The sequence below is a fragment of the Equus przewalskii genome, chromosome 9 (genome assembly GCF_037783145.1).
Source record: "Equus przewalskii isolate Varuska chromosome 9, EquPr2, whole genome shotgun sequence".
NCBI lineage: Eukaryota > Metazoa > Chordata > Mammalia > Perissodactyla > Equidae > Equus > Equus przewalskii.
Window position 1 is genome coordinate 68,358,216 of NC_091839.1, and position 26,880 is coordinate 68,385,095.

The 26,880-nt window shown below is 34.8% G+C and overlaps 1 protein-coding gene across 9 annotated transcripts in view; it reads right to left on the reverse strand.

The window, feature by feature from the left end:
- Positions 1-6,038: 6,038 nt before the first annotated feature.
- TBC1D32 (TBC1 domain family member 32) overlaps positions 6,039-26,880 on the reverse strand; it is a 187,914-nt gene continuing 167,072 nt past the window's right edge. For all 9 annotated transcript variants that reach the window (XR_011522049.1, XR_011522050.1, XR_011522048.1 and 6 more), the window contains 2 exons: positions 17,347-17,535; positions 6,039-8,089 (listed from right to left, as the gene is read on the reverse strand). Coding sequence is in view for 6 of the 9 variants with exons in the window: in XM_070556904.1 (XP_070413005.1) it covers positions 7,970-8,089; positions 17,347-17,535 (309 nt within the window). In the remaining 3 variants the exon portion in view is untranslated. The remainder of the gene's footprint in view (positions 8,090-17,346; positions 17,536-26,880) is intronic.

A 26,880-nucleotide genomic window follows, 5' to 3' on the forward strand; every position in this document is an offset into this window, starting at 1 on the left:
TAAGGGAGCTGAGGGGGAAATTTGGTCTAATGTCTCAAAGTCTGTTCCTTCTGTATCTAAGTGATAATTCAAAACAACTTTGATCTTTCATTCAGCAAAGAGTCTGATACTCTGCTCTGTGCCCAGGACTAGGCTAGAATTTCTGGGAGACACGAATTAGTCAACTTTGCCTCTGTGCTTAAGAAGCTTACCTTAATTTGGGGGAGATAACATTCCTAAAGAAAAGTGTTTACTAATGATACATTTGCTGAATAATAACGCTGGCATTAAATAAGAATGAAAGCTAAAAAGCAATTCAAAATAATAATGTAAGAAATAGCATGTAAGACTATATAATTATTTACCAGAGGGCAGTTAAGAAACCTCTTATAATTTAAGAGGAAGGAGAGACTCTTTTGGACTAGAGTGATCCAGTAAAGTCTGGGGGTTTATTGGTTGGAAGGTTCTCATATTATATGTGAAGTCGTATAATCTTCCTTGAAGGTAGACTGTGATAACTAAAAATGTATAGAATAAATCTGAATGCAACACTAACACAAAGAAAATAAATACATCTGATAAACCAATGAAGGACATAATATGGAATCAACTAAAACACTTGATTAATCCAAAAGAGGTGGAATAAGAAAGAAAATGGAATAAAAACAGTTGAGACAAATGAAAACAAACAGCAAGATGATAAATGTAAATAGAAAATGTATACCCAAACATATCAATAATTAAATGAAATGTAAATATTGCTAAACGTCCTAATTAGAAGGCATGATTTGCCAGATGTTGCAGGGGCAAGGGGAAGCTAGACTCAATTCTACACTGCCTACAATAAAATCACTTGAAACATAAAAATACATAAGGGTAAAAGTAAAATAGTGGAAAAAGATCATGCAAATCCTAAACAAAAAACCAAAAACTTGGAATGGTCACATTAATATTAAACATAGCAGACTTCAGAGCAAAGAATATTACTAGAAATAAACACAGTCATTTCAGAAGGATAAAGCAGCCAATTCATCAAAATGATATATCATAAAACTTTATACACCTAATAATTGAGATTCAAAATGCATGAAGCTAAAATTGATAGAACTGAAAGAAGAAACAGACAAATCCACAAATACAGACAATTTTAACATTACTCTCACAATTGCTAAAACAAGTAGCCAAAGAGATCAGTAATAACAAACAATAATATCGAACAATTTAATCTAACTGAAATTCACAGACCACTCCACACAAAACCAGCAAAATACATATTTGCTTTAAATGTACATGAAGCATTTACAAGGTAGATAATATTCTGGAACATAACATAGTTTCAATAAGTTTAAAAGTATTAAAATCATATAAAGTATGTCCTGACCACAATGAGATTACACTAGAAATCACTAACAGAAGAACACCTGGAAAATCTCAAAATATTTGGAAACTAAGTTACACACTTCTAAACCACCCAGAAGTAGAACAGAAAATTAAAAGGCAAATTATAAAGTATTGTTAACTAAATGAAAATGTATAAACAACATATCAAAATTTGCAGATCCAGCTAAGGCAGTGCTTACCGGGAATTTTATATCACTAAACACCTGTACTAAAAAAAGAAGGATCTCAAATAAATGACTTGAAGAAACTAGAAAAACAAGAGCAAATGAACTGAAATTAAGTAGAAGAAAGGAAATAATAAAGTTCCATGTGGAAATCAACAGGACAGAAAACAGAAAAATAGAAAAACTGATGAAACTAAAAGCTAGTTCTTTGAGAACGTCAATAACATTCTTAAACTTCTAGCCAGATTGAGCAGGAAAAAAAATAGGAGATACAAAAGAACAATACCAAAAACGAGAGTGGTGATATCACTACAAGTTCTACACATACTAACAAGGGTAACAACGTACTATTACAAACACCTTGATGCCAATAAATTTGACAATTTGAGAAAATAGCCAAATTTCTTGAAAGAAACAGACTACCAAAGCTCACTTAAGAATAAATAATTTGAATATCCACGTATCCAGTAGAGAAACTGAATTTTTTGTTAAAAATCTATCACAAAGAAAATTCCAAGCTTCACTGGAGTATTCTATCAGACATTTAAGAGGGAAAAAAATACCATCTATACACAAACTTCTAGAAAATAAAAGATGAATACTTCTCAACTCATTTTATGAAGCCAGCATTACCCTGATGTCAAAGTCAGAAAAAGAAGACTACAGATCAATATCCTGCATGAGCACAGATATAAAAACTCCCAACAAAATTTTGACAAGTCAAATCTGATAATATGTAAAAATCATAAAACATCATGACCAAGTAGAGTTAATCTTAGGAATGCAAAGTTGATTTAGCATTTGAAAATGTTAGTAAGTCACCACGTTAACAGACCAAAAAACAAAAAGGAAAGATCTTATGATTACTTTAATATAAAGTATTTGATAAAATCATTTTCCAATGGAAATTCTATTCCTGAAACTCTCTCCAAAATAGGAATTGAAAGGATCTTTCTCAACCTGATTAAGCCATTGACGAGTAACCTCACAGCTAATACAATTGCTAACACTGGAACTCTTGTTAGATGCATTTGTCAATTTCTCTTTGTAGTATGTATCCTTTTTTAATAAACTCAGCTTTATTGAACTGAAATTTACATACAAAATTCACCCACTTTAAGCATACATTTCAAAGTACTTTTTAAAATAGTCATGTAGCCATCAGTACAATCATGACATAAATAAATGTCCTCTCTGCCTCTATGCTGAAAATTCCATTTCTTCATCTTCCCCTCAGTTCCCGGAAACCATTAATATTCTGTCACTACGCACTTGCTTTTTCTGGAATATAATATAAATAGAATCCTGGAAAGCATGTATTCTTTTGCGTCTGGCTTATTTTACTTAGTATAATGCTTTCCAGATTCATCCATAGTTCTGTTTGCATCGGTAGGTGGCAACTTTTTAATGCTGAGTGGTATTGCACTTTGCGGTTAAAACACATTTATTTATTCATTCACCAGTTGAGGTTGGTGGTGTTTCCAGTTTGGGGCTATTATAAATAAAGCTCTAATTATTTTTCATGTATATGTCTTTGTATGGACATATATTTTCTTTCTTTTGAGGAAATAGCTAGGAGGGGTACCGTTGAGTCATACAGCTAGTGTGTCCAATTTAAAACAAAAAAAGCCAAACTTTCAAAATAGCTGTTCTACTCTCCATTCCTACTAGAAACATATGAGAGTCCCAGCTGCTCTGCCTCCTTGCTAGTTCTTGCAACCAGGTATTTTTGTTTTGTTTTGTGTATTTTAGTTTCAGACATTTTAGTGAGTGTGTATCTCCTGTGATTTCAATATGCATTTCTCTATTAACTAATGATGATGAGCATGCTCTCTTGTGCTTTGTTGTCATCTGTGTATCTTCTTTGGTGAAGTGTTTGTTCAAATATTTTGCCTATTTTATTATTAGGTTGTTTCCTTATTATTGAGTGGTTAAAAATACTTTTATAATGTGAATAAAAGGTCTTTTACCAGATATATGTTTTGTAAATCTATTCTCATAGTCTGTGGCTTATCCATTTATTTGAGAGTATCTTTTAAAGAGGATTTTTTCCTTTTTAAATTTTAAGAAGTCTATAAAAATTATCAATTTTTTCTTTCCTGGTTTGTGCTTTTTGTAGTAAGAAAAGTTTGCCCTACCAAAGGCTTCAAAACTTATTTTATTTACAAATAGATATTATGGTAAAGTAACAATGTGTACGACTGTCTTTGATTTCTATTTATTTTTGCATCTTAGATGTCCTCTTGTTTCTTTCTTTCTAGACTAATTGTTGAAGATTATAGTTTTGGTTCATTTTCAAGCTATCCAAAACAATTCCTTGTGAAAATTTTGGTAAGTTCAAAATCCCAAAGGAAGATTCTTCCAACACCTGGAATCTCAGCTTCTTGACTTCCTCTCCTTCAATGATCTCATCCTGTCAGCTCTCACGGTCATCCTCTTCCAAAATCTCAATTTTAAGCATTTTACTTAACAACAGTTAGTTCAAATTTTTTCACATTCCTCTCTTGAGTACTCCAAATCAATCAATCCTTCAACACAGAAGAACCTACAACCAATTGATCATATCAACTTTCCACTGTGTCATATCCTTCTCTTGTCTCCACTTTCCTTTTTTTTTTTTAAAGACTGGCACCTGAGCTAACATCTTTTGCCAATCTTTCTTTTTTTCATTCTTTATCCCCAAAGCCCCCCAGTACACAGTTGTATATTCTAGTTGTAGGTCCTTCTAGTTGTGCTATGTGGGATGCCGCCTCAGCATGGCATGATGAGTGGTGCTAGGTCCATGCCCAGAATCCGAACTGGAGAGACCCTGGGCCACCAAAGTGGAACACAGAAACTTAACCACTCAGCCACGGGGCCCTTCCACTTCTTTCTGATCTAGTTTAACTACCATGGTCACAATATTATAATAATTTGCTTGCAAATACCATCAACTCCCTTGTGCTTTCCTTGCTTAGTCATACTCTCTTGGCTAAACTAAAACTCTGGTTAAACTCAATTCACTACCCTTCTTTACCTGCCCCCTTCACAGTGAAACATGGCTGGAGAAAAAACAGGCAACTTTGCTAACTCATCTCATGACCATTAAATCACAATTATACTGCAGAAAGTTTTTGACTTAAAATGATTTGACATGATTTGTCAACTTTATAACAGTGTGAAAACGACAGGCATTCAGTAGAAACTGTACTTTGAATTCTAAATGTTTATCTTTTCCCAGGCTAGCAATATGCGGTGCAACCTTCTGTTGTGATGCTGGCCAGCAGAACCAAGTCACAGCTCCCCGTCAGCCACGTGATCACGACGAGAAACAACTGATACACTTGGAACCATGTGTACTCATGCAACCATTCTGTTTTTCACTTTCAGTACAGAAGTCAAGAAGTCACATGAGATATTCACCACTTCATTCTAAATAGGCTTTCTGTTAGATGATTTTGCCCAGCTGTAGGCTAATATAAGTGTTCGGGGCATGTTTACAGTAGGCTAGGCTAAGCTATGATGTTCAGGAGGTGTATTAAATGCATTTTCGACTTCCAATATTCTCAACTTACGATGGGTTTATCAGGACATAACCCCATAATAAGTTGAGGAAGATCTGTATATTTTCCTATTTCATTCACTCTTCCACCATCCTTGATAGCTATTTCACTTACTCTGATCTCATAAAACTTACCAGTTTTACCATCCTAACTCTTAGCTGATGACTTTGTTTCCTATTTCACTGAGAAAACAATTTCCAGAAATGTCCATCCTGTGCCAGTGCCCGTTTACACTGTCTCTTCTTCTGTTACTCTCAGTGAACTGTCCATGTCCAGGCAAAGGCTAATTCCGAAACTTACTCACAAGATCTCAGTCCGCCGCCATCTACTCCTGACATTTACTGCAGCATTCTCTCGGCAGCAGTGTCAGCTTTTCCGCTCTATTGACTTATTTGCACCCACATAAAAACATGCTTCCATTTCCCATCTTAAACACTCTTGATCCCATGTCTCCTCCTTCCAGAAGTACAACAATCCTTCTAGAAAGAGCAGTTTCCAAAATCTTTCCTCTCAGGATCATTTAAACCCACCCCAACCAAACTCTTGCCCTCACTACTCCATCAAAACTGCTCTTACCAAAGTCATCAAATCCAGAGGTCAATTCTCACTTGTCATATTTATAACTGTATTTTCACAGTTTTAAAATTATTCTTCTCTCCATCAAGACTGTGGACTCTTTGAGTGGGGCGCTGTATCTCATTTATCCTATCCTGAACATTAAAAATATTTCCTTATATGTGTAATCCTCAAAACATGTCTGTTTAATGAATGACCAAAGAAATTTCTTTAACATCCAGGAGCTGGAAAAACAAACTAGAGCAGACTATAATTTAAGAATCATAGATTTAGGTAGAATCCTATTAAGAAGTTTAGATGAATTTCTGACACTTACTTTACCTTCACAGATTCTTTAGATGCTTATATATCACGAGGGGACAAAACTACAAAGATGAAAATTTGAAAACAGATATTCAAAGATTTATATATGAGTACTTAAATTTCTCACAAATTCGTTTACATTGTATTATAAAATATAGTTTATTACAATGAATCCTGTAAAATGTACGAGGTAACCCTTCACAGATCAGAAATAAAGTCTGTCTTAAGGTCTTACACTTAAATATTTAAAACAAAATGGAAAAGCAAGAGTTGGCTGAATTTATTTCTATTCTAAAGAGTATTCTTAAAAATTGGTACAAAAATTCACAATGGAAGCTACACAGACTACTGTATTTTACATTTTATTTCACCAAACAAATTGCTAGGTCACGGTTCATAGGACATTTATCAAATGAAAATGAAAGGTGCCTGGTTCTAGCTGAAGTCACCTGTCCAAAATGTAATTGTTATTATCTAGATTTGACTTCAATTTCCAATCAAAATCACCAATGAACATTATAAAAATTAAGTTATAGTTCCTTCTCCATTTGTATTTCCAATTACCACGTAAGAGCTTTTAAAAAGAAATAAAGCTGCAAGTTTCTTAGGACCAATAACAATAACTCAGGAAGAGAACGGGAATAAACGGAACCATAAACATGGATTACAGGTTCTGTGGAACAGCTTTTCAAAATTAAGTTTGAAAGTAGACAAAGCTTGGTGTTTTGGGTCACCTAGGACTCTCTTATTTAAATCACATCAGCCAGAGCTAAAGTGAGCAATATGTCAAATTAATTTGCTCAATTTTCTTTTCTCAACTTTTTCAATGCCCTTTAGGAACACCATTACTGAGAAGCTATTGTTGGCATTAACAGCATAAAACCTGATTCTGGAAGGCTGATATTGCAATAGGCTAAATATCACAAAATTGAAAACTGCACGGTACCAGTTGTTTTATCATAGTGTAAGAAAAAATAAGTTTGCGGATGAACCATTTTTGGTTGAAAAGGAAAAATGCTTCAGAATGGTTTTAATGGTGGCCAATTTATATTTAAATATAAGCAATGAGTACAAAAGGACCTCTACCTATAATTTAAAAGACCTGCTGAAATTGCTGACAGAAAAATTAACAATTTAATATTTTTGTGTATTATCTTTCATATACTAAATGCGACAGTTACAGTATAAGAAAATAGACCCTCACATATCATATTAATCTCCCTGGAGCAAAGACTTCTATTTAAATAAAAGAAAACATAGTGTTAGTCATTTAAAATAACTTGGAAATGTATTATCCTTAATGTTTTCAAGTTCAGTACAAATCAACCCAATCACCAAAGCAAATATAGAACAAATGAGAGTCAAATGCTCATCCGGGTGCAATAACCAGCCTATCTTTGCAATGAACCGTGTAGAGTCTATGTCACATGAAAAATTATAAACTGATATAGTATCAATAGCAATTCTTAGAAAAACAGTTATGTCTGAGGACATAGTTTTCCTTCCATTTGCCACGGTAAGTGTCATTTGTCCTCCACATGTAAAATAAGCAGTTGTGGTTCTATTTTTCTTTAAATGTGTACAATAAAAGATGAAGAAAACAGTTGGTTTTTGCTCATCTCTACAGACTGTCTCTGGCTAGTCAAACAGTTATTTACAAGATTGCTGCTTCTTTCCAAACTCATTGGAAAAAATATTTTAATCACCCAGTGAAGGGGAGACGTAGGCTGGACTAGCTTTTAAACATTAAGAATCATAAGTAAGCTAGATCTGACTCTATAGCAAGCTTACAAAACAACGAACTTACAAAAATGAATTCACTTCATGTCATAAACTGAGCTAAAACCTACTTGAATATATTATATTCAAAAACTCTCAGGATTGGTTTACAGCATGTGTATTCACAAAGTATATGTTGTTACGGACACAGATGGAAAACAATCAAGTCCCTTTGTTTCCTTTAAAAATAAAGAAGACATGAAATTAAACTGTGTCCTCCATGATCTACACGTTTTGAACTCTAATGTTCCGCATGTCTCTTAGCAGCACTGGTCGGTAGTTTTGTTCCAAAATTTCCATGTATTCAAAGTAATCACTCACTCGAAATCCACGCAGGGCTTCTTCCTGTCAAAAAATATGAAGAGAAGTTCATTCACTTGGGTAAAGGCACACAATTCTACGTTAATGAATTTTAAATAGTTGCATCATTTTTTTCAGCTATAGATGAGGGATTTTATGTTGCTAGTAAATGTATAATTGCTTTTTATTTAGCAAGCTGTGTATGCATATGCTAGCAAGAAATCACATCCTTATGAAACAAGGCTGTCTGTTTTCAAAACCAAAAATGCTTTACAGCTAACAAAAATATAAAACAAACTCTTAGATAATGAAATCTTCCTAATATTTTGGATCTAACAGAGTCAGTTATAGAATGATTATTCACATTTCTAATTAGTAAAGACTCTAAAGCTTATCTATCAAAGGACACTATCATATTGCAAGGAATATCTGTTCTACGGCTATTGCTCATAAAACCTTCAACAGCCTGCAATTCATAATGTTGGTACTATGCATGTCTGTACTAATTTGGAATTTAATGGTTAGTATCCCAAATGAGACGCTGAAGAGTAAAAACAGTAGGGGCATTCATTAAGAATCTTAAGAGATTTTCAGGGGATTTTATGACTATTCCTTTTAGCATCTCCAAATACCAGCTATGCAGTATCTAGCCTTCAGAGTAATAAACAAAAAAATTCTGCTGAACAAAAATCACCCTTGATTCAAGGTAATAGTATTACGTTAGTTGTTTTGAAAGTTACTAAAAAATTTGAACAATTCATGCCTTTCTGGAGATTATAGTTAAAGGCAAAAATTAATAACAAAAAAAAGTAATTCAAAAGAATAAAAGATAATATATTATCCCATATCAGATATTGTGTTAGATACAATCAGTTTATAGATGAGAGACATGAACATAGGGTAGCTAGGAAAACATCACCCAATTCTCAATAAGAATGGTTGTTTTCAAAGGCCTCAGATGTCACTGGTCACTTACAGGTTAGTAATAGATCACAGCTTGCAAATAACTTGGGAGAACATTACACTTATTTTACCATCTATCACCTAAAATTTGGGGGGAAAGTTAGTAAGTACTTTAAAAAAATTATTATCACTGATCTATAAGGCTGATATTATAAGCTAAGGAAACTAAATGACGCTAAGCTATATACATAACATTACACCATTAAGGCCAGAGCTAATACCCCCAGCAAAAAATTGGAACTCTATTCTTCATTCTGAAACAATTGTGACATTATCTCATCCATTCTTTCATTTCTGTTCACTCATTAACTCGTTCATCCTCATTGTTTGTAAGGTTCCTGGTTGTATACTGAAGACACAAAGATGAATGAGACAGGTCCCTGTCCTAAACAGTAACAGCTGAAGTACATATCGTGTCTCCAGTTTATGGAAAGTAACTGAATCAAAGGGAAGATGCTCATCTTATGAATAGCAGAAATATTGGGTCTTTGTAAATTTTTCTCCTATCAAAAATATTTTACTTTGTTCTTTGGGGAAAAAACAGGATCAAAGTAAGACCTATCTTACTGTTCAAGAATTCACTTTAAACAGTTCTTGCTGTAGTCATGGAACTACCTACTATGAATTTATCTATTCTCTTCATTCAAATTACATGTGATTTAGCATTGATGACCTCTTCACTAAAACTATACTTAAGTTGGAGAGGAATTATAGTAACGTGTTATTCTAACCAGACAACAAAAACCCAATGCCAGAAAAATTGTTTTAGTATATATTCATGATTTTTAAAAGAATGCCTATTGTTCATTAAACATGAATTACAATAGGAGATGACAACATTTGAACAATAACTCTAATACTTCTCTTCTGGGCAAAAATAAGCAAAATTTTTCAATTATTGTTCCACTTTAATTTAAAAATGAAAACTTCCTATGGAGAGCCATAGCTATTACTTGGTTTAAATATATTTTCTGCTTAGAATATAGTTTTTGAAATTATGGCTTCCACTTTGGATGTTAATTTTAAAATAAAGAGAAAATACCCTGCTAACTATACTGAAGAGACACTCGTAAAAATGGCAAACAAGGCTATTAAAGTCTTATTTCATAACAGAAAAATTAAATATTCATTTAAAAAGGAATGTTTGTAAATGATGTAGTTCATTATTTAAAATTCATAGGTAATTTTAGCTCTGAATAAAAGTTCAGAAACTCTGAATTCCACTTTCGGTCTTCAAAGTGGAATATTTTTCATTTTATTGTAAATGTTCTCTAATGGCCTTTTTAGTGGATAACTTTTCTCTGTAATTATGACCACTTACACTGCCAGCTTATCATTCAAGTTATAACAGCCCATTTCCTTAGAATACTGCTTTATTATCATTTCATTTATAGACCTAAGTATATTGGACTCCATATAAAAATATAAATTCCCTTACTCTTTAAATAAGCAGACATATATAATTATCTAAGGTAATACTATCCCATTTTACATAAACAGTGCGCTATTTGTTCCATTAGAAGTTTTTCTTTTTTGATAGGTTACCACTGCAGTGGTTTATGATTTGGTTAGGAAGTTCACTTCGAGCATAGTGCATTTTCTTTTTTGTACCTCATGGCTTTTCAACCAGCTGCCTTCAAAGATTTGCTCTCTTCATTAATTCTGAGTTTCAAATCTTGAATCATCAAAAAGCATTAAAAATTACCATTCTAAACCAAAACGTTGCCTGTGTATTCAATATTATATGACATGGCATATACACAGCTTCCCTCTCTCCTTCGTATATAGAATCCAGTTTCAAATATGTATCCACTGGTTTTCTTTTACTATTGAGAACATTTAATTAGAAGGTCCACTGAATTTAGGATCACATTTTCTAAAAACGTAACCAGACTAGTCAGTGAAAGACAATTTGATATACTGGAAAGAGCACAGGATTTGGATTCAGACCAAAAAAGGTTCAGACTCTTCTGTGTTAGTTACTAGATGAACGAACCTGGGAAAGTTTATACTCTCTAAGCCTCATTTTCTCATGTGTAAAATGTAGACAATAACAGCATTAGGTCAGGCTATCTGAACTCCTCACCTCCTCACCATGTACATGAAGCCATACATGATCTGGCTCTGACTCCTGTTTCACCTCTTACCATTCTTGCTCCCTCACACCTTGTTCTGGACACAGTGTCATTTTGACACTTTCTAAGTGGGCACAACTTATTCCTACCTCTGAGCTCTTGCACTTGCCTTTCTTCTCATTGAGAAGGATTTTGTCAGAAGCCTTTGCATTGTTTTTTCCTTTGCTTCATTCAGGTCTCTGCTGAGCCCCTCAAAGTAGCCTTCGCTGGACTATCTAAATAGCACCTCTGACTCGCTCAGTAGTAATTAAGACATTACTGAATTTTCTTGCAACTTCTCAGGAATACGCCTATAATGGGAATCAAGGTATACCTATACTTTCAGATATTATTTGTATCAGTTAAAGTTTTTAAAAATAATTCCCAGCAGATATGTTTTTAGAACTACTGCAAACCCTGTAAATTTGGAATTGAATTGAAGACAAGGCCTTTCAGGGTGGTGAACAGACACAAAGTACAAAAAAATTAAGCATGCTAACACGAAACACTTCAGTTTTATGATTTCAGGACCAAGTTTAGGTATTTTCTGATATATTCTTTCCAGAATATTTAATTATTAACACATTTGAAAGTTGATTTTTAAAAAAAGGTGTAATGGTTCTTTATAAAGGGAAAAAAGTAAGATAAGTCACTTTGAGTGGATTAAATTGGAATAGAGTTGATTCTTATTAATAATCATCGGGAGGCATATAAAATAAAAGTTTACCACAAAAGGTGTAGAACTTACTTTACACTGAGGTCACTTAAAGAATTTGCGTTAATGTCAAATCTCACGTAGGAAGCATCAAATTATATAGTAAGGGTCATGTGAGAGAAGGGGTGTTGTGAACACAGCTCTGCTCTTTGCTGCTACTAGAGATGAGGTTTTGTGTGTTGTCTGACGTATTATATGACAAAGGATCTTCTTTCCTGGTCAAAGTGGGAGAAACACAACCTGCAAGCGCTGTTTCTTCCAGTGTGTTCCTCCTGGGGTACTTGGTAAAATTAGAAGTTCCAGGGCCAATGGCCCCAAAACCTTCAAATCCATGGTGTTGGCATTCTGGACTCAAGCTCCAGAGGTAAGACTTTCACATATTCTAAAGGTTTTAAACTACTTGAGATTTTATACTAAAATCTGACAACTCAAATTTTACTCATGAAAATTTGGTTTTAGTAGGTCTGAGGAAGAGTCTAGACATAGCAATTTTAATAAGCACCCTAATCACTCTTAGGATCAGGGAAGTTTACATAGTGTGTGTGGTTCTGGATAGAACATGAAATTCTTAAACATTTAGGATAGAGTATGTGGTTCTTAAAGATTTTAACTCAGGTGAGGGGTACATGGGCATATGTGACGACTAGACAGAAGATTCGATCTTGGCTGAGTATATGAGGGAGCGGGCCTTGGTCAGATGCAACATAAGAGAATGTTCCTGATGTAGATCTTAAGTATATGCCAGGTATTCCTATGATGTGATACAGAAAGGCGTCTCAGGGGCTGGAGAAAAAAATGGGAACAAAAGTACGTAGTCTAGCTATGGACTCAGGAGAAAACTCTGTTCCCTTTGCTGCGTTCTCCACACATCTTTTTCTTAAGTAAAGAAGAAGAAGACAAGGATGAGACAGGGATGCAGAAACTCAAATAACTGCTAACTTTTTTTTTAAGCACTCACTATGTGCCAGATAATGTTCTAGAAGTATTTTGCAGATGTCATCTCATTTAATTCCTCAACAACTCTACGTGATAGGTATTATTTCACATCCTGTTATACAGATGAGGAAACTGAGGCATGGAGAGGTTAAGCAATGTGCCCAAGGCTTACAGAGTCAGAGTGACAGAGCCAGAATTTGAATTCAGGTGGACTAAGTGATAAAAGGACAATGCAGAAAACATACCTGCAAACCACAGTTGACATACTACTGAACATGTTTTGTCTGTTCCCTCAGATGAATTATGTTTAATTATGTAAACTTTCATCTCTTAAAAGCTTAGTATTCAATTGGTTTTTCTTAGTCTGATCTCCATTTCTTACCCTGTCAACATGCTCTGGTATCAACAGCTGCAGTAGCAAGAAAAAAAAAATCCCTCTTGACAATTTACTGATTGGGTTGAAATTAATCTGATTTTTTCATAATTATAAATTGATTTTGCCATAATATGCAAGATTTAGTTGAACAATTTTAATTAAGCATTTTGAGCCTTCACAGCCTGATTTTCACTGGAAGGCAATCTTTTCCTAGCCTAACATTTCAGTGAAGTTTTTCCTCAGGTTGAATTCACAAACTAAAACCCAGATCACTGCCAGCCTGTTAGCATGCTGGAAAGGAACGCAATACAGCCGGCTGGTGAAAACGTGGGTCCCTGAATTACCGTTAAACTAACCTTCTCTAAACCTGCTTCCTTGTACATGTGTGTGTGTGAGAGTGTGGCTGAGAGACAGAGACAGAGAGCTGGCTCCACTAAGGCAAAACAAAACTTCAGACTTTCAAGCTCGCTGAGATATTTGAGAATATTTATTTGTTGGATGATGTTTTTCCGAAAGTTTCATGCCTACAGATTTTCTGAACCATCATCTGTCACAGATAAAAATGTTCAGGATCCTAAGTCCAAGGACTAAGCTCTTCGGCATACCTTCGGAAGTTGCCTTCCAGCTCAGTACCGATCCATCAATCACCAGGTATGGGAATAATGCAGTTAGCTGCTCTGTTATCCAACCCACATTACTGTTGTGTCTACAAGGATATTGTGAAAAACTCAGACAAGAACTTGCTGATAGCAAAGTATACCCATGGCATTCATCTAATCTAATATTTTAGTGGTTTAATCTAAAAAGGAATTTTTCTTTGGTTGGTGTTTTACTTTTTGTTTTGTTGTTTTTAGTAAACCTGGGCTGTAGCAGTAAACCAAACTAGTAGTAGTGTTAACCACCTCCGGTCTAAGAAATTTCAAGTTATTTTTTTAATATATTGATCATGAAGAATTGCTCACTGGGATATCAGAAGTATAGAAAATGAGCATAGACTGATCAATTACCTAATTTAAAATCTTGAGCCTAAACCAAAATGAATATAACTAAGTTATTTTCTCCACACTGCATGCCTAGACAGATTTTCATTCCTAAAGTAATGCTTCTATCATGTCACTTTCTGTCAATACATGAAACTTAAACCAGGAAAAGAATTACATATTTTCAATCTTCTTGAGCCATTTCATTCTCTGAAGTTTTTCAAGATAACTCACAATAGTTAAAAACATAACATGTTTGTGGTGTTCCAATATTTTGGAAACTAATTCAATTGGGCCTGGTTATTTAAACTTATTTACAACAGTTAGATACTTGTCCTGTTTTTATATAATGATTCAATATCCTCCTTTTAAAAAGTAGCTTTATTATAAAAGTAGTATGGATGGGGCTGGCCTAGTGGCATAGTGGTTAAGTTCGCGTGCTCTACTTCAGCGAACTGATGTTTATGGGTTCGGATCCTGGGCACGGACCTACACACTGCTCATCAAGCCATGCTGTGGCGGCATCCCACATATAAACTAGAGGAATACTGGCACAGATGTTAGCTCAGCAACAATCTTCCTCAAGCAAAAAGAGGAAGATTGACAACAGATATTAGCTCAAGGTCAATCTTCCTCACACACACACACACACACACACACAGACACAAAATGGCAGTATGCGCTCATTCTTCAAAAATCTAAAAAAAGCCCATACAAATATATGCAATAAAAAGTAAAAGTGCCCTGTTCTACTTTACCTCCTCTCTCCTCTCAAAAGCAATCATTATTAAATACGTAGTCAGGGAATAACGTGTAATCTATATAAGATTATTATTATGGCTTTGGCATGTAGTTATATGGAGAATTACTGATAAGTCTTCTCTCTTTGTACAAGTCGGAGATTTCACATCTGAAAGTATAAAACAATTTCCAAGGTTTAATCCCTGTAACTATCGTTGAATGAGGAATTTTTAAATCACATATTTCTGACTTGGGGGATCTCCTGAGGGAAGGAAGAATAAAAATCACTTCAGTAATCAAAATTTCAGTGTTGGTTAATATGGGAATATGTGAAAAATAGTGTACATATGCTTACACACTTTGCAGACAAGAGATTACAACAGGGCTTAAAGGAGTAGTTAAAGGGGTGTATAAATGCATATTTAAGTAAACCGCACTGGATTTATCTCACAAGAAAAGTAACTGTCCACCAAAAGGGATCAGTGAACTTGAGACCTACCTGCTGAAAATGAAACAAAAGATAAAGTGAAGTCGTGGTATTAGAAAGGCATTTTTCCTGATCCCTCGGATGAATGCAAACAGCAGGAGTAAGAATAAGGAGAATTTTAGCCTTGTTCCAGGACAAGGGCTGAAATGAATTCTTTGCCAACATGTTCTTAGTTTGGATTTACTCCAATTCAATTAAAATTTTAGTAATTTAAATAGGACTTAGGTAGTAAAGATAATCTTTTCCTCCCTCGCTTAAAAATTCTTTAGTTTTAAATTGATAGCACTATGCCCAGAGCACAACAGAGTTTGGGACACAATTAAAGAGGTCACCATTTGCAAACCCTATTATAATTTTTTCCTGCAGTAGTCAAGAAAGAGATAAAACTGCAATAATCACCGACATTAATCAGATTTAAAGATGATGAAATATAAAGACACCCTTCTGGCAGAAGGAAGCTAAGTGACAATCATTTGAAGAATTTAGCAATGTTTGTTATTCAATGAGAATAGAACTAAGGTCATTCACCTTTTCCTTTATATTTATTTACATTCTTTGTTTATTCTATGAACAAATATTTATTGGCCACCTACTATGTGCCAGATCCTGTTTGAGACTTTGAAAATACTTTAGTAAATGAGATAGACAAAACCACAGCCCTTGTGGAGCTTACTTATTATACAGGGGAGGACTGGCAAAAATATATATAAAACAATTTCAGTTAGTGACAAACACTGGGGGAAACCAAAGTGGGATAAGAGGCCAGAGAATTATAGGTTAGGGAATATTCAAACACAAGAGTTTGGGAAAATTTCAGACTCTGAAATCCCTGTAACTGACTACTGTAGCTGATGAAAACGTCCCTTACCGAAAAGGAGCTCATGTTTTGTCCTCAACATAATTCCCATTTGCTCAGCCACCCCTGTTCTCCAAATTACCTCTTGCAGATCACTTTTCTTTTTCTACCTAAGTTTTCCTTCTTCAGGTACAACCAACGTCTAGATATACTTTTTCATTAAGAATCTTTCTAGAATCATAAGTCTAGTGATATACGTAGGAAGTTTGAGACCTTTTAAAGTCAGTATTTATGAAATAAAAATACCTGACAGTTTGGCAATCCTAAATGATTACCGACATCTATTTATAGAAAATCATCATCAAATGGGAAATAGCTCTGACAAGTATCTAATGGTAAAGAATAAAGATAAAATTAATTTACATAGAAATTATTTGTTGACCTAGAGAGCAGCAGCAAATGATAAATGGTGCACGCACGCAGACGTGTGCCTGTGGGATGGTGAGGGCAGCAGTGAGAGTGAAACACACTTTAAATTCAAGGAAAGATTTTAAGTTAAAGCAAATAGAGTTGGATTTCCATCTAGGATTGCACACAGGGATGTGTTTACAAATCACGTACTTCTGAAAGTCCAGAGCTTCAAGAGTCACATTACTGTGAGTGAGAAAGTAAGCAACTATATATCTTGTTTTAAAATATTAACTTATAGATGGTAGTGACTTTTTTAAAAGAGTGTTATAATAATCTTCATGGAAAAGCTTTGTGAAAATAGAAGTTTAGAAAAATACAGAATTTGAAGATATAGGAAATTATATTAAACGTTTTTAAAAAGTATCAAACCACTGTATTAACACAGTAACTTGAACTTTTATTGACCAAATAAGATACAGGAATATTAAAAAAAAAATACATCCTGTGTCATAGCATACTGGTTAAAAGCAAAGCTTTGGATCCAGACAGCTTAACTGCACATCCTGGCCCCACCACCCGCTAGCTGGATAATCTCAGGTGACTCATTTAACTCGGTGCCCCAGTCCCCTCATCTCTAAAATGAGGATGATAATACTACCTATGTAAAAGGTGGTTTTCAGGATTGGATGAGTGTCTAGAAGAGTATCTGACATTAAGCACTCCATTACAGTTAGCTATTAAATCTTAACAAACACTTCCCCCGCCCGATATAAAAATACTCACCTTTAGGAACACCTGCAGATCTTGAATCTGAGTGTGCTGTAGAATGTCTTGTTGTAGATGTTTGAATATAGCTATACAGATATATACTTGATAATCAGGACCAAGGAAAACACAAGTAGTAATATAATGGCAGATTTCTATCCAATCCAAATAGTTCCAAAAACACTGAGTTATCCATTGCAGGCAAATCTAAGGGAAAAAAAAGAGTCAGTTCATTAGAAAGCTTATAAAACCATATTTGACTCTTAAAAAGCAGTCACCAATAACTCACACAAAACCAATGAAGAGCTTACTAGCATTGAATGAAAACAGACATTCTGTACATGAGCCTAACAAGGATGCTTCACCTATTTGCTTAATGCCGGAGAAAACTTTCATGGCCTCGGGACTCAGGACTTCAGGGTAACTGACGGTGTTCCCACTGCTCACAGATCTATTGCAAATGCCTTCTTTATTCACATTGTCCTCCTTTTACCCATGACATCAGTCTGCTCTCTACAGATAACAAATGCTAAGAGACTATTTTAATTCAAAGATGGAAGTTTTTTCTATCTTACCTATAATCACAGATGCATAATTATGCAGACGACAGATTGCTAAATGTTACATTAATGCAAATGGAATCAGAAAACAATTTAAACCAAATAGAATTATATAATATAAAAACTGGAAGCTAATGTACAGAATAATTCAAAAATGAGACTTTTGAAAAATCATTTATCTTACTTTTTGAATAACATTTGTTCAGAATATAAAAGCAATACATGCCCATTGCGGAAAAAATAGAAAAGTTTAAGAAAAGAATAGTAACAATGACACAGAGCTTGACACTGTTAACACTTTGGTACATTAATGTTATTGGTGGAATTCTGTCTCCCTCCAAAAAATATGTCCAAGTCCTAACCCCCAGACCAGTGAATATGACATTATTTGGAAATAGGGTGTTTACAGAGGTAATCAAGTTAAAATGAGGTCATTAGGGTGAGCCTTATTCCAACCTGACTGGTGTCATTATAAAAAGATGAAATTTGGACACAGAGGCAGACACGTATAGAGGGAAAACGCTGACAAGTCACACTTGGAGAATGGAGGATTGGAGTGATGCAAGTACAAGCCAACACCCCTCAAAGGCCACTAAAAGCTAGTAAAGGGGCAGCAAATAGCTCTTTCCCCAGTGCCTTCGGAGGTAACAGAGGCTTGCCAACACTTTGATTCTGGACTTCCTGCCTCCACAATTATGAGACAATAAACTTTTGTTTTAAGCAGTCTAGTTCATAGTACTTTGATACTGCAGTCCTAGGAAACTAAGAAAATTAATTACTTTCCAAAATTTTAATCCCCTTTTGATTTACAAACTACCACTGATGAAAGATTTCCTTTATTGAACCTCTCTTACCCTACAGTTTTATGTTTTGTAGAGGTGGAGAGGTGGTCATGGGAATAGATATGGTGGCTTATCTCAGTTTGTGAAAGAAGACACAGATACACAAATTTTCCTTTTTTGCTCTATCGTTTTGTCCTTTTATTTTTATTTTTTGGTGAGGAAGATTGTCGCTGAGCTAACATCTGTGCCAATCTCCCTCTATTTTATGTTGGATGCCGCCATAGTGTGGATTGATGAGTGGGCTAGGTCCACTTCCAGGATCCAAACCAGTCAACACCAGGCCGTGGAAGTGGAGTGTACAACCTTAACCACTATGCCACCAGGCTGGCCCCAAGAATATATTTTTAAAAGGACAAAATGATAGGGGCCGGCCTGGGGGCATAGTGGTTAAGTTTGCACGCTCCGCTTTGGAAGCCCAGGGTTCGTGGGTTTGGATCTCGGATGTGGACCTACACATGACTGGTCAAGCCATGCTGCGGCAGTGTCCCACATACAAAATAGAAGAAGATTAGCATTGGCACAGATGCTAGCTGAGGGCCAATCTTCCTCACCAAAAAAAAAAGAGACAGAGAGAGAGAGAGAGAAACGAAAAAAATACATATATTCTTGAGTAGTTTCTAAAATTGGATTTTAAATTCCTGATTCAATTTTTTGGGATGCTGATTCTGCTTTTAACTGCCTTTCACATGGCATATTCATTTGCTAGGGCTGCAGTAACAAGGTACCACAAACTGGGTTACTTAACAGAAATCTATCTTTTCATAATTTTGTAGATGGCAGTCTTTTCCCTAAGTCTTCACATCACCTTCCCTCTGTACATGTCTGTGTCCAAATTTCTTCTTCTTATATGGACATCAGTCATATTGGATTAGGGCCCATCCTAAGGACCTCATTTTAACTTAATCACCCCTTTAAAGATCCTATTTCCAAACAGTCACATTCTGAGATACTGGGGGTTAGGATTTCAACATACTAATTTTGGGGGAACACAATTGAGCCCATTCCAGATGGCATCATTGAATTTTTGTTTTCCATATATTATTCCTCACGCTAACCACTAACCTTTTGATTTCAGCCATTATGGGTATATCTTTTCATCTCATTTTCTGGTCATATTTTCTATTTTCTTATTGATAATGCCAATTATATTTTCTTCTGTTTTTTATTAGAATTCTGTTCCCAGGTATAAGATCTTCCTTTACAAATACTATGTTACCCTTCTATTATGCTCCAAAATCTTTTCAGAGACTCTGAGTTAACAGTATTGAATTAGAATACATCGCTGAATGTCTAATAATTGTCCACAGGCAGGATATATTTAATTTCTTTGTCTCAACTTTACTATTCACTTGGCACTAACAGGATTCTTCTCCCAGACCTCGACCTGGAGGATAGGTTGGCATACAGAGTTCATTATCAAACTTCCATTGTCCACCAAATACCCACATAGTGTGGTTCCACTGGACCAGGGAGAAGATCCATCCTGCTCCTACTCGACTAGACAGGTTGAAGCAGTCAGTAGCGTTTTGACTGGAAGCAGTACTTTTAATTCCCTTAATGCACTGCTGCCAGGGTTCTCTTTCTCTGTTCTTTGCTACAGCAATTAATGCCAATCAACTTATGGCCAGGCCGTGTTAATGAAAATGAGAGTCTCTGGATGAGAGAAGAAGAAATAACTGAAGAATGGAAGTTAATACAATGACCCCTGCAGCCAGAGAAAGCAGCTCCCATTCACTTGTCAGTTTCAGGGACGAGTGGCAAGTGGACAAGGAGGAAGGGGTCACAGCTTCTGTCCATCTTCTTTCTAGTTGGCCTTACGGTTCTATAGGCTGAACTGTGTGAAACTGCTGATCACTGACTCATTTTGACCTTTAAACCTAGCAACTTTATATGGTTCAGAGATACATGTGAAGTTAAAATGTATGTAGGGAGGTACTTATTTATCCTTCCAGCTTTAACCATATCGGTCAAAGAAAGTCACCCTAGAATTTACAATTAGTTCTTTATTATACATAGTTTCAAATGCAGTTGCAATTTTCTGGCATTTACATACATTCAAGCATTGTTTTCTGTACACTGTCTATGGTTCCTCCATTAAATGGAGATAATACCTGTCTTTTCCACACATGCGAAATTTAGGAGACAGAAAGTGAGACAGAACTGAAGACACTTTGAAAACACATAAAGTGCCACATAAATGTTATTCTATAACAAAGATACGAATGTTTATTATTCATTTAACAAATATATATCGAGTACCCAATATACAACAAGCATTATAGTTTTTAAGTGAACGAAAGACATTTAGTCCCTGCTCTAGTGGCACTTACACTTAAAGGGGTGAATTACATTTTTTAAATATATGACCCTCTCACTTGGCAGAAATGATATCTCCTCTTATTATATGTGCAAGATACTTCAGGATTACTAAATCACAATAGAATTCTAAAACACTATTCCCGTGCAAAAATGCTGAACTATGAGTCGCAGTTTTTAATCCTTGAGCTAATAACTTGTCTAACTTTATAAAATGAAAGGGTCTGCAAATCAGCTGACAGTCTGCGATTCCGACAAGACAAAGGAAACAGCATGTGTCCAAACAGACATGAACTTTTTTCCTCAACATTTTTTATTATGGAATTTTCCAGATATATATATAAAAGGAAGAAAATAGTACATGAACCAGACCCACCAGAGCTTCAAAATTTTGATTGATTCATATGTCTTGAGTCCATTTTCCTCTACAGGTTTCCTCTCTTTCAAATTTTCAAGAAAAAATAAGTTGCTCTAAATTTTATCTGTATTTTAAAACACTGAAAAGCTCAGTTATCAATGACATCAACATAAGTTTTCATTTCATTTGTCACATAAGACAAAAATAATCTCAGAATGATACCAACACTACCACAAGCAATATGATTACTTGAAACAGTATTATTTTTGTTGTTGTTTTTGTCTTTAGATGACATATTGCTAGACACATAGTCAAACACTGTGTTTTAAAATGCTTCTCCTGAGGTTATACCACCAATCGGGTACCAGTAGGTTCATTTGATTCAGTTTGACTTTATATTCTTAGAAACAGTATTTATTTATTTAGTTGATTATTTATACTATATAAAATAGTGAAACGATTCTAAAGTAAAACTGCAAAGCAAAGTGGGTTCCCTGGCTCTTCAACTCATTTCTTCCTTATCCTTAAAAACAATCCTTTAAAAAATATGGTTCTTTCTTTTTTTTTTTTTTTTGAGGAAGATTAGCCCTGAGCTAACATCTGCCACCAATCCTCCTCTTTTTGCTCAAGAAGAGTGGCCCTGAGCTAACTAACATCTGTGCCCATCTTCCTCTACTTTTTACATGTAGAACGCCTGCCACAGCATGGCTTGACAAACAGTGCATGGGTCCGCACCCAGGACCCAAACTGGCAAATCCCAGGCCACCAAAGCAGAACGTGAGAACTTAACCGCTGTGCCACTGGGCCGGCCCCGTCTTTCATGTTTTTAACATAAGCACATTTGTACACCTATTTGTATCCCTACCCTTTCTTAAATAAATGGCGACATACTAAACACTCTTTTGTCCCACCTTATTCTCACTTAACAAAAGATCCCATATATCATTCCACAGCAACATACAGAGATATTTCTCACTCATATTTACAAGTGCGTAGTACTCCACTGTGGATAAACCATAATTTATTCAACCAAGCCCCTAGTCACCGACACTTGCATGGTTTCTAGTCTTCTGATAGTATAAACAATGCTATAAAAACATATATGTGTGTATGTATTTTCAAATTTTTGTCACAGTATATCTCTGGGATAGATTCCTATAAATGAGATTGCTGGATGCAACGTATGTTTGATTTTGCTAGAAATTTCCTCCTATAAGTCTCAAAATGTACTATATTTTCAAAACCAAGCAATTGAGTCCTTATAATCATTGAAAAAAAATTAGATGTTTATGAAATGGTTTACAAAGAAAGTGAAACCAATTACATTTGTTTTTATAGTTAAACAACCAGTTCCTTAGGCCTAATTACACTTTAAAACGTTTAAATGGCTTTTAAGGCTTCCAAGGAAGGAAAATCACTTGCACAATATGCATCAAAATGTATCATTGCCTCCCTAGGAAATTTTGCTCTTCAACCATACTTAAGCTTATGCCAAAGGGTATTGAGATGCAACACAGATAAACATAATAATTTTATCTGAGGTAAATTATTCCCACTTGCATCTAGATTTAAAAAACAATTTTCAAAGAATTCCATAAGAATTAAGTTAAAAAAAAAGCTTAGTTAGAACAATTACTTATGGATACCTGATTAAGCCGAAATAGGTATGATCTATATGATCAAGTTTTGTCACTCAAAGACACTATTTTTAACAACTCTTCTGGCCTTATTTTATTTGCTCTCAACAGAGAAAGACTATTAGTAAAGAAAGAAAGAAGACTAATTTCAAAATTGAAAGATGTGGTTCCAGTGAAGTCCTTGCCATGAGGGTGCTCTACGCAAGTCAATTCACTTCACTGACCCTGAATTTCTCCATCTGTCACATGAAGAAGTTAAAATTTCAAATGAAATAAGATATGGAAACACTTCTTAGCCTGCAAAGAGTGGCTATAAATAAAAGGTATTTTTGTTGCACTTCTAGGCAAGATAATATGTCAGACATTCAAAGGACTGGAAGATAAGTTAAGCATAGATACCTCGAAGGAAATTTAACTAGTAAGAGGGAGGTAGAGGACACTTAGTAACTATTCCACAAAGCAGGATATAGATTCCTACTAGAAGAGTGGTATAGAAACAGTGTCATGTACTTGCAGATGATCCAACAAGTTTCCACTTGGACAGATATTCAAGGATACGTATATGACAAGCAAAGATGGGGCACAGGGAAGGAGAAGGCATCATTTCAAGTAGCAACATTAGTCACATGAGGAGAGGGAAAGCCTGGGAAATACACATTTATGGATCTGACTCTAAACAAGGGGCATTTCTAGTCGTGACATTCTCCCTTGTATTTGTGTGTTTCAAAAAGCACTGTGTCAAGAAATACGAGATGATAAAATCATTTTCTCTAATCCTACCTTCATGGTGGGGGGAGAAAACGACAAATTAGAAAAACCAAGAGGTTTTTCCAGAGTACATTCGGAGGATTACCCACGTTAGCTCACTTGCCGACACAGTACTATATAATCATCAATGATATGCAGAAGGATGACCCCAAGGAATTACAAGAGATAAATCACTAAAGATACACAGCACTTCTTAAGCCAGGAAAGTTAATAAAATACAATAAGGAAAGTTTTTTAACAAAGGGTAAAACTTGTCAAAAAGCTAATTAGAACATTTGATTTTCTGTTCATTTAAAAAGAAAGACGAAAGTATATTTGAATTTCTCTTTTCTTTCCAATCTCAGTTACTCTTTCTAATCAAGAAATATATATTTCTAACTACAGTAATTTTTTTATTCTAGTCGAGCTTATTTTTACTCTAGAGATCTGTGTATTTTATTTAGCAACCTACCCACAAATCCTTCATTAATCAACCAATCCCTTAGCATCTATAACTACACAACTTCAAAAAGCACTGTTCCTAATTAGGTCAAAATGAATAAGCTTTGAAATACAAAATTTGTATCCAAATAATGACCTAACCACATATACCTACTTAGTTACTTAAGATTTGTTTCCATATTTTATAATTAGCAATAAAATGGCAAATAACATCAACCAAGCAATGATATACATTTCTAAAGGCACAAAATGATTAGTTCACATAGGGAGCCATTAAAAGGTATTTTCGTATTGCACAATTTAAGAAACATAATAAATTACTGCTCAGAGATATTGCAGTGGTTTTTATTAGATAAATCTGTTATATGTATGCAGTTTCAAATTGATAAAGATATATCAAATTGATAAAGGGATGCAAAAATGATAAAAAGATACAAAATTGATACAGTGGGGCATGAAGTAGTACAAGTTTTTCCTACAGTCCTCGGTAGTCCATTTTTAAATTAAAGGATATATGTTAGGAACCAATAAATGATTGGAGGTATTAGACAAAATACATTGTATTAATCAAGCTTAGAATGGCAAAAAAGAATTCTCAGGAACATTCTGCTCCCTGGCTTGGATTTTTAGAATAATGGAAAGAATGGATTATTGAGCCTTTAGTAAATATTTAAGTAACTACTTCTAACCAGAATTAAACATTTGTGATTCAAAATTCCCAAAAGTGTTTGAGGTAAATACATAGTAAGAGCTAGAATTAGCCAGGGAAGAGCATTTCTTCCCACTACATACAATTTCTTGCTATGTCTAGACTTCTTATTAACTTCAGAAAATTTAAAACTTAACAGGTGGACTAACCTGATGCAAGTAAATGCAGTAAACGACATAAGGATTCTTCAAAATAAGTCGAACTATAGTCTAATTAAGAGGAAAAGATTTCCAGTAGGACAAATCCATCAGAAAGGAAGAAGCGAAACTGTCATTATTTGCAGATGACATGATTTTATATATAGAAAACCTAAAGAATCCACTAAAAACTTTTAGAAATAATAAATGAATACAGTCAAGTTGCTGGATACAAAATCAACATACAAAAATCAGTTGTATTTCTATACACTAATAACAAAGTAGCAGAAAGAGAAATTAAGAATACAATCCTATTTACAACTGCAACAAAAATAACAAAAGTACCTAGAAATAAACTTGACCAAAGAAGTGAAAAATCTGTACACTGCAAACTAAAAAACACGGTTGAAAGAAACTGAAGACACAAAGAAATGGAAAGATATTCCATGCTCTTGGATTGGAAGAATTAACATAGTTAAAATGTTCATACTTCTTAAAAAAATCTACAGATTCAATGCAATCCTTATCAAAGTTCCAACAACACTTTTTACAGAAATCGAACAAAGAATCCTAAAGTTTATATGGAACAACAAAAGACCATGGATAGCCAGAGGAATCCTGAGATAAAAGAACAAAGCTGGAGATATCACACTCCCTGATTTCAAAATATACTACAAAATCACAGTAACCAAAACAGCATGGTACTGGCACAAAAATAGACACACAGATCAATGGAACAGAAGCAAGAGCCCAGAATTAAAGCCACACATCTATGGACAGCTAATATTCGACAAGGGAGCCAAGAACATACAATAGAGAAAGGAGAGTCTCTTCAATAAACGGTGTTGGGAAAACTGTACAACCACATGCAAAAGAATGAAAGCAGACCATTATCTCACAGCATATACAAAAACCAACTCAAAATGGATTAAAGACTTGAATGTAAGACCTTAAACCATTAAACTTCTAGAAGAAAACATAGGCATTATGCTCTCTGACATGGGTCTTAGTGGCAGATTTTCAAGTACCACATCTGACCAGGCAAGGGAAACAATAGAAAAAATACACAAATGGGACTACATCAAACTAAAAAGCTTCTGCACAGCAAAGGAAACCATCAACAAAACAAAAACACAACCTAACAATTGGGAGAAGATATTTGCAAACCATATATCTGATAAGGGGTTAATATGCAAAATATACAAAGAACTCAAACATCTCAACAACAAAACAACTAACAACCCAATTAAAAAATGGGCAAAATATCTAACAGACATTTCTCCAAAGAAGATATACGGATGGCCAACAGGCATATGAAAGGATGTTCAACATCATTAGCTATCAGGGAAATGCAAATCAAATGAGATATTACCTCACTCAGGTCAGAATGGCTATAATTAACAAAACAGGAAACAAGTGTTGGAGAGGATGTGGAGAGAAGTGAACCCTCGTACACTGCTGGTAGGAGTGCAAACTGGTACAGCCATTATGGAAAACAGTATGGAGATTCCTCAAAACATTAAAAATAGAACTACCATATAATCCAGCTATTCCACTGCTGGGTATTTACCCAAAGAACAAAAAAACATGAATGCATAAAAATACATGCACCCCTATGTTCACTGCAGCATTATTCACAATAGCCAAGACTGGGAAGCAACCTAGGTGCCCATAAAGGAATGAATGCATAAAGAAGATGTGGTATCTATACACAATGGAATACTACTCAGCCACAGAAATGATGAAATCTGGGCATTCGTGACAACATGGATGGACCTTGAGGG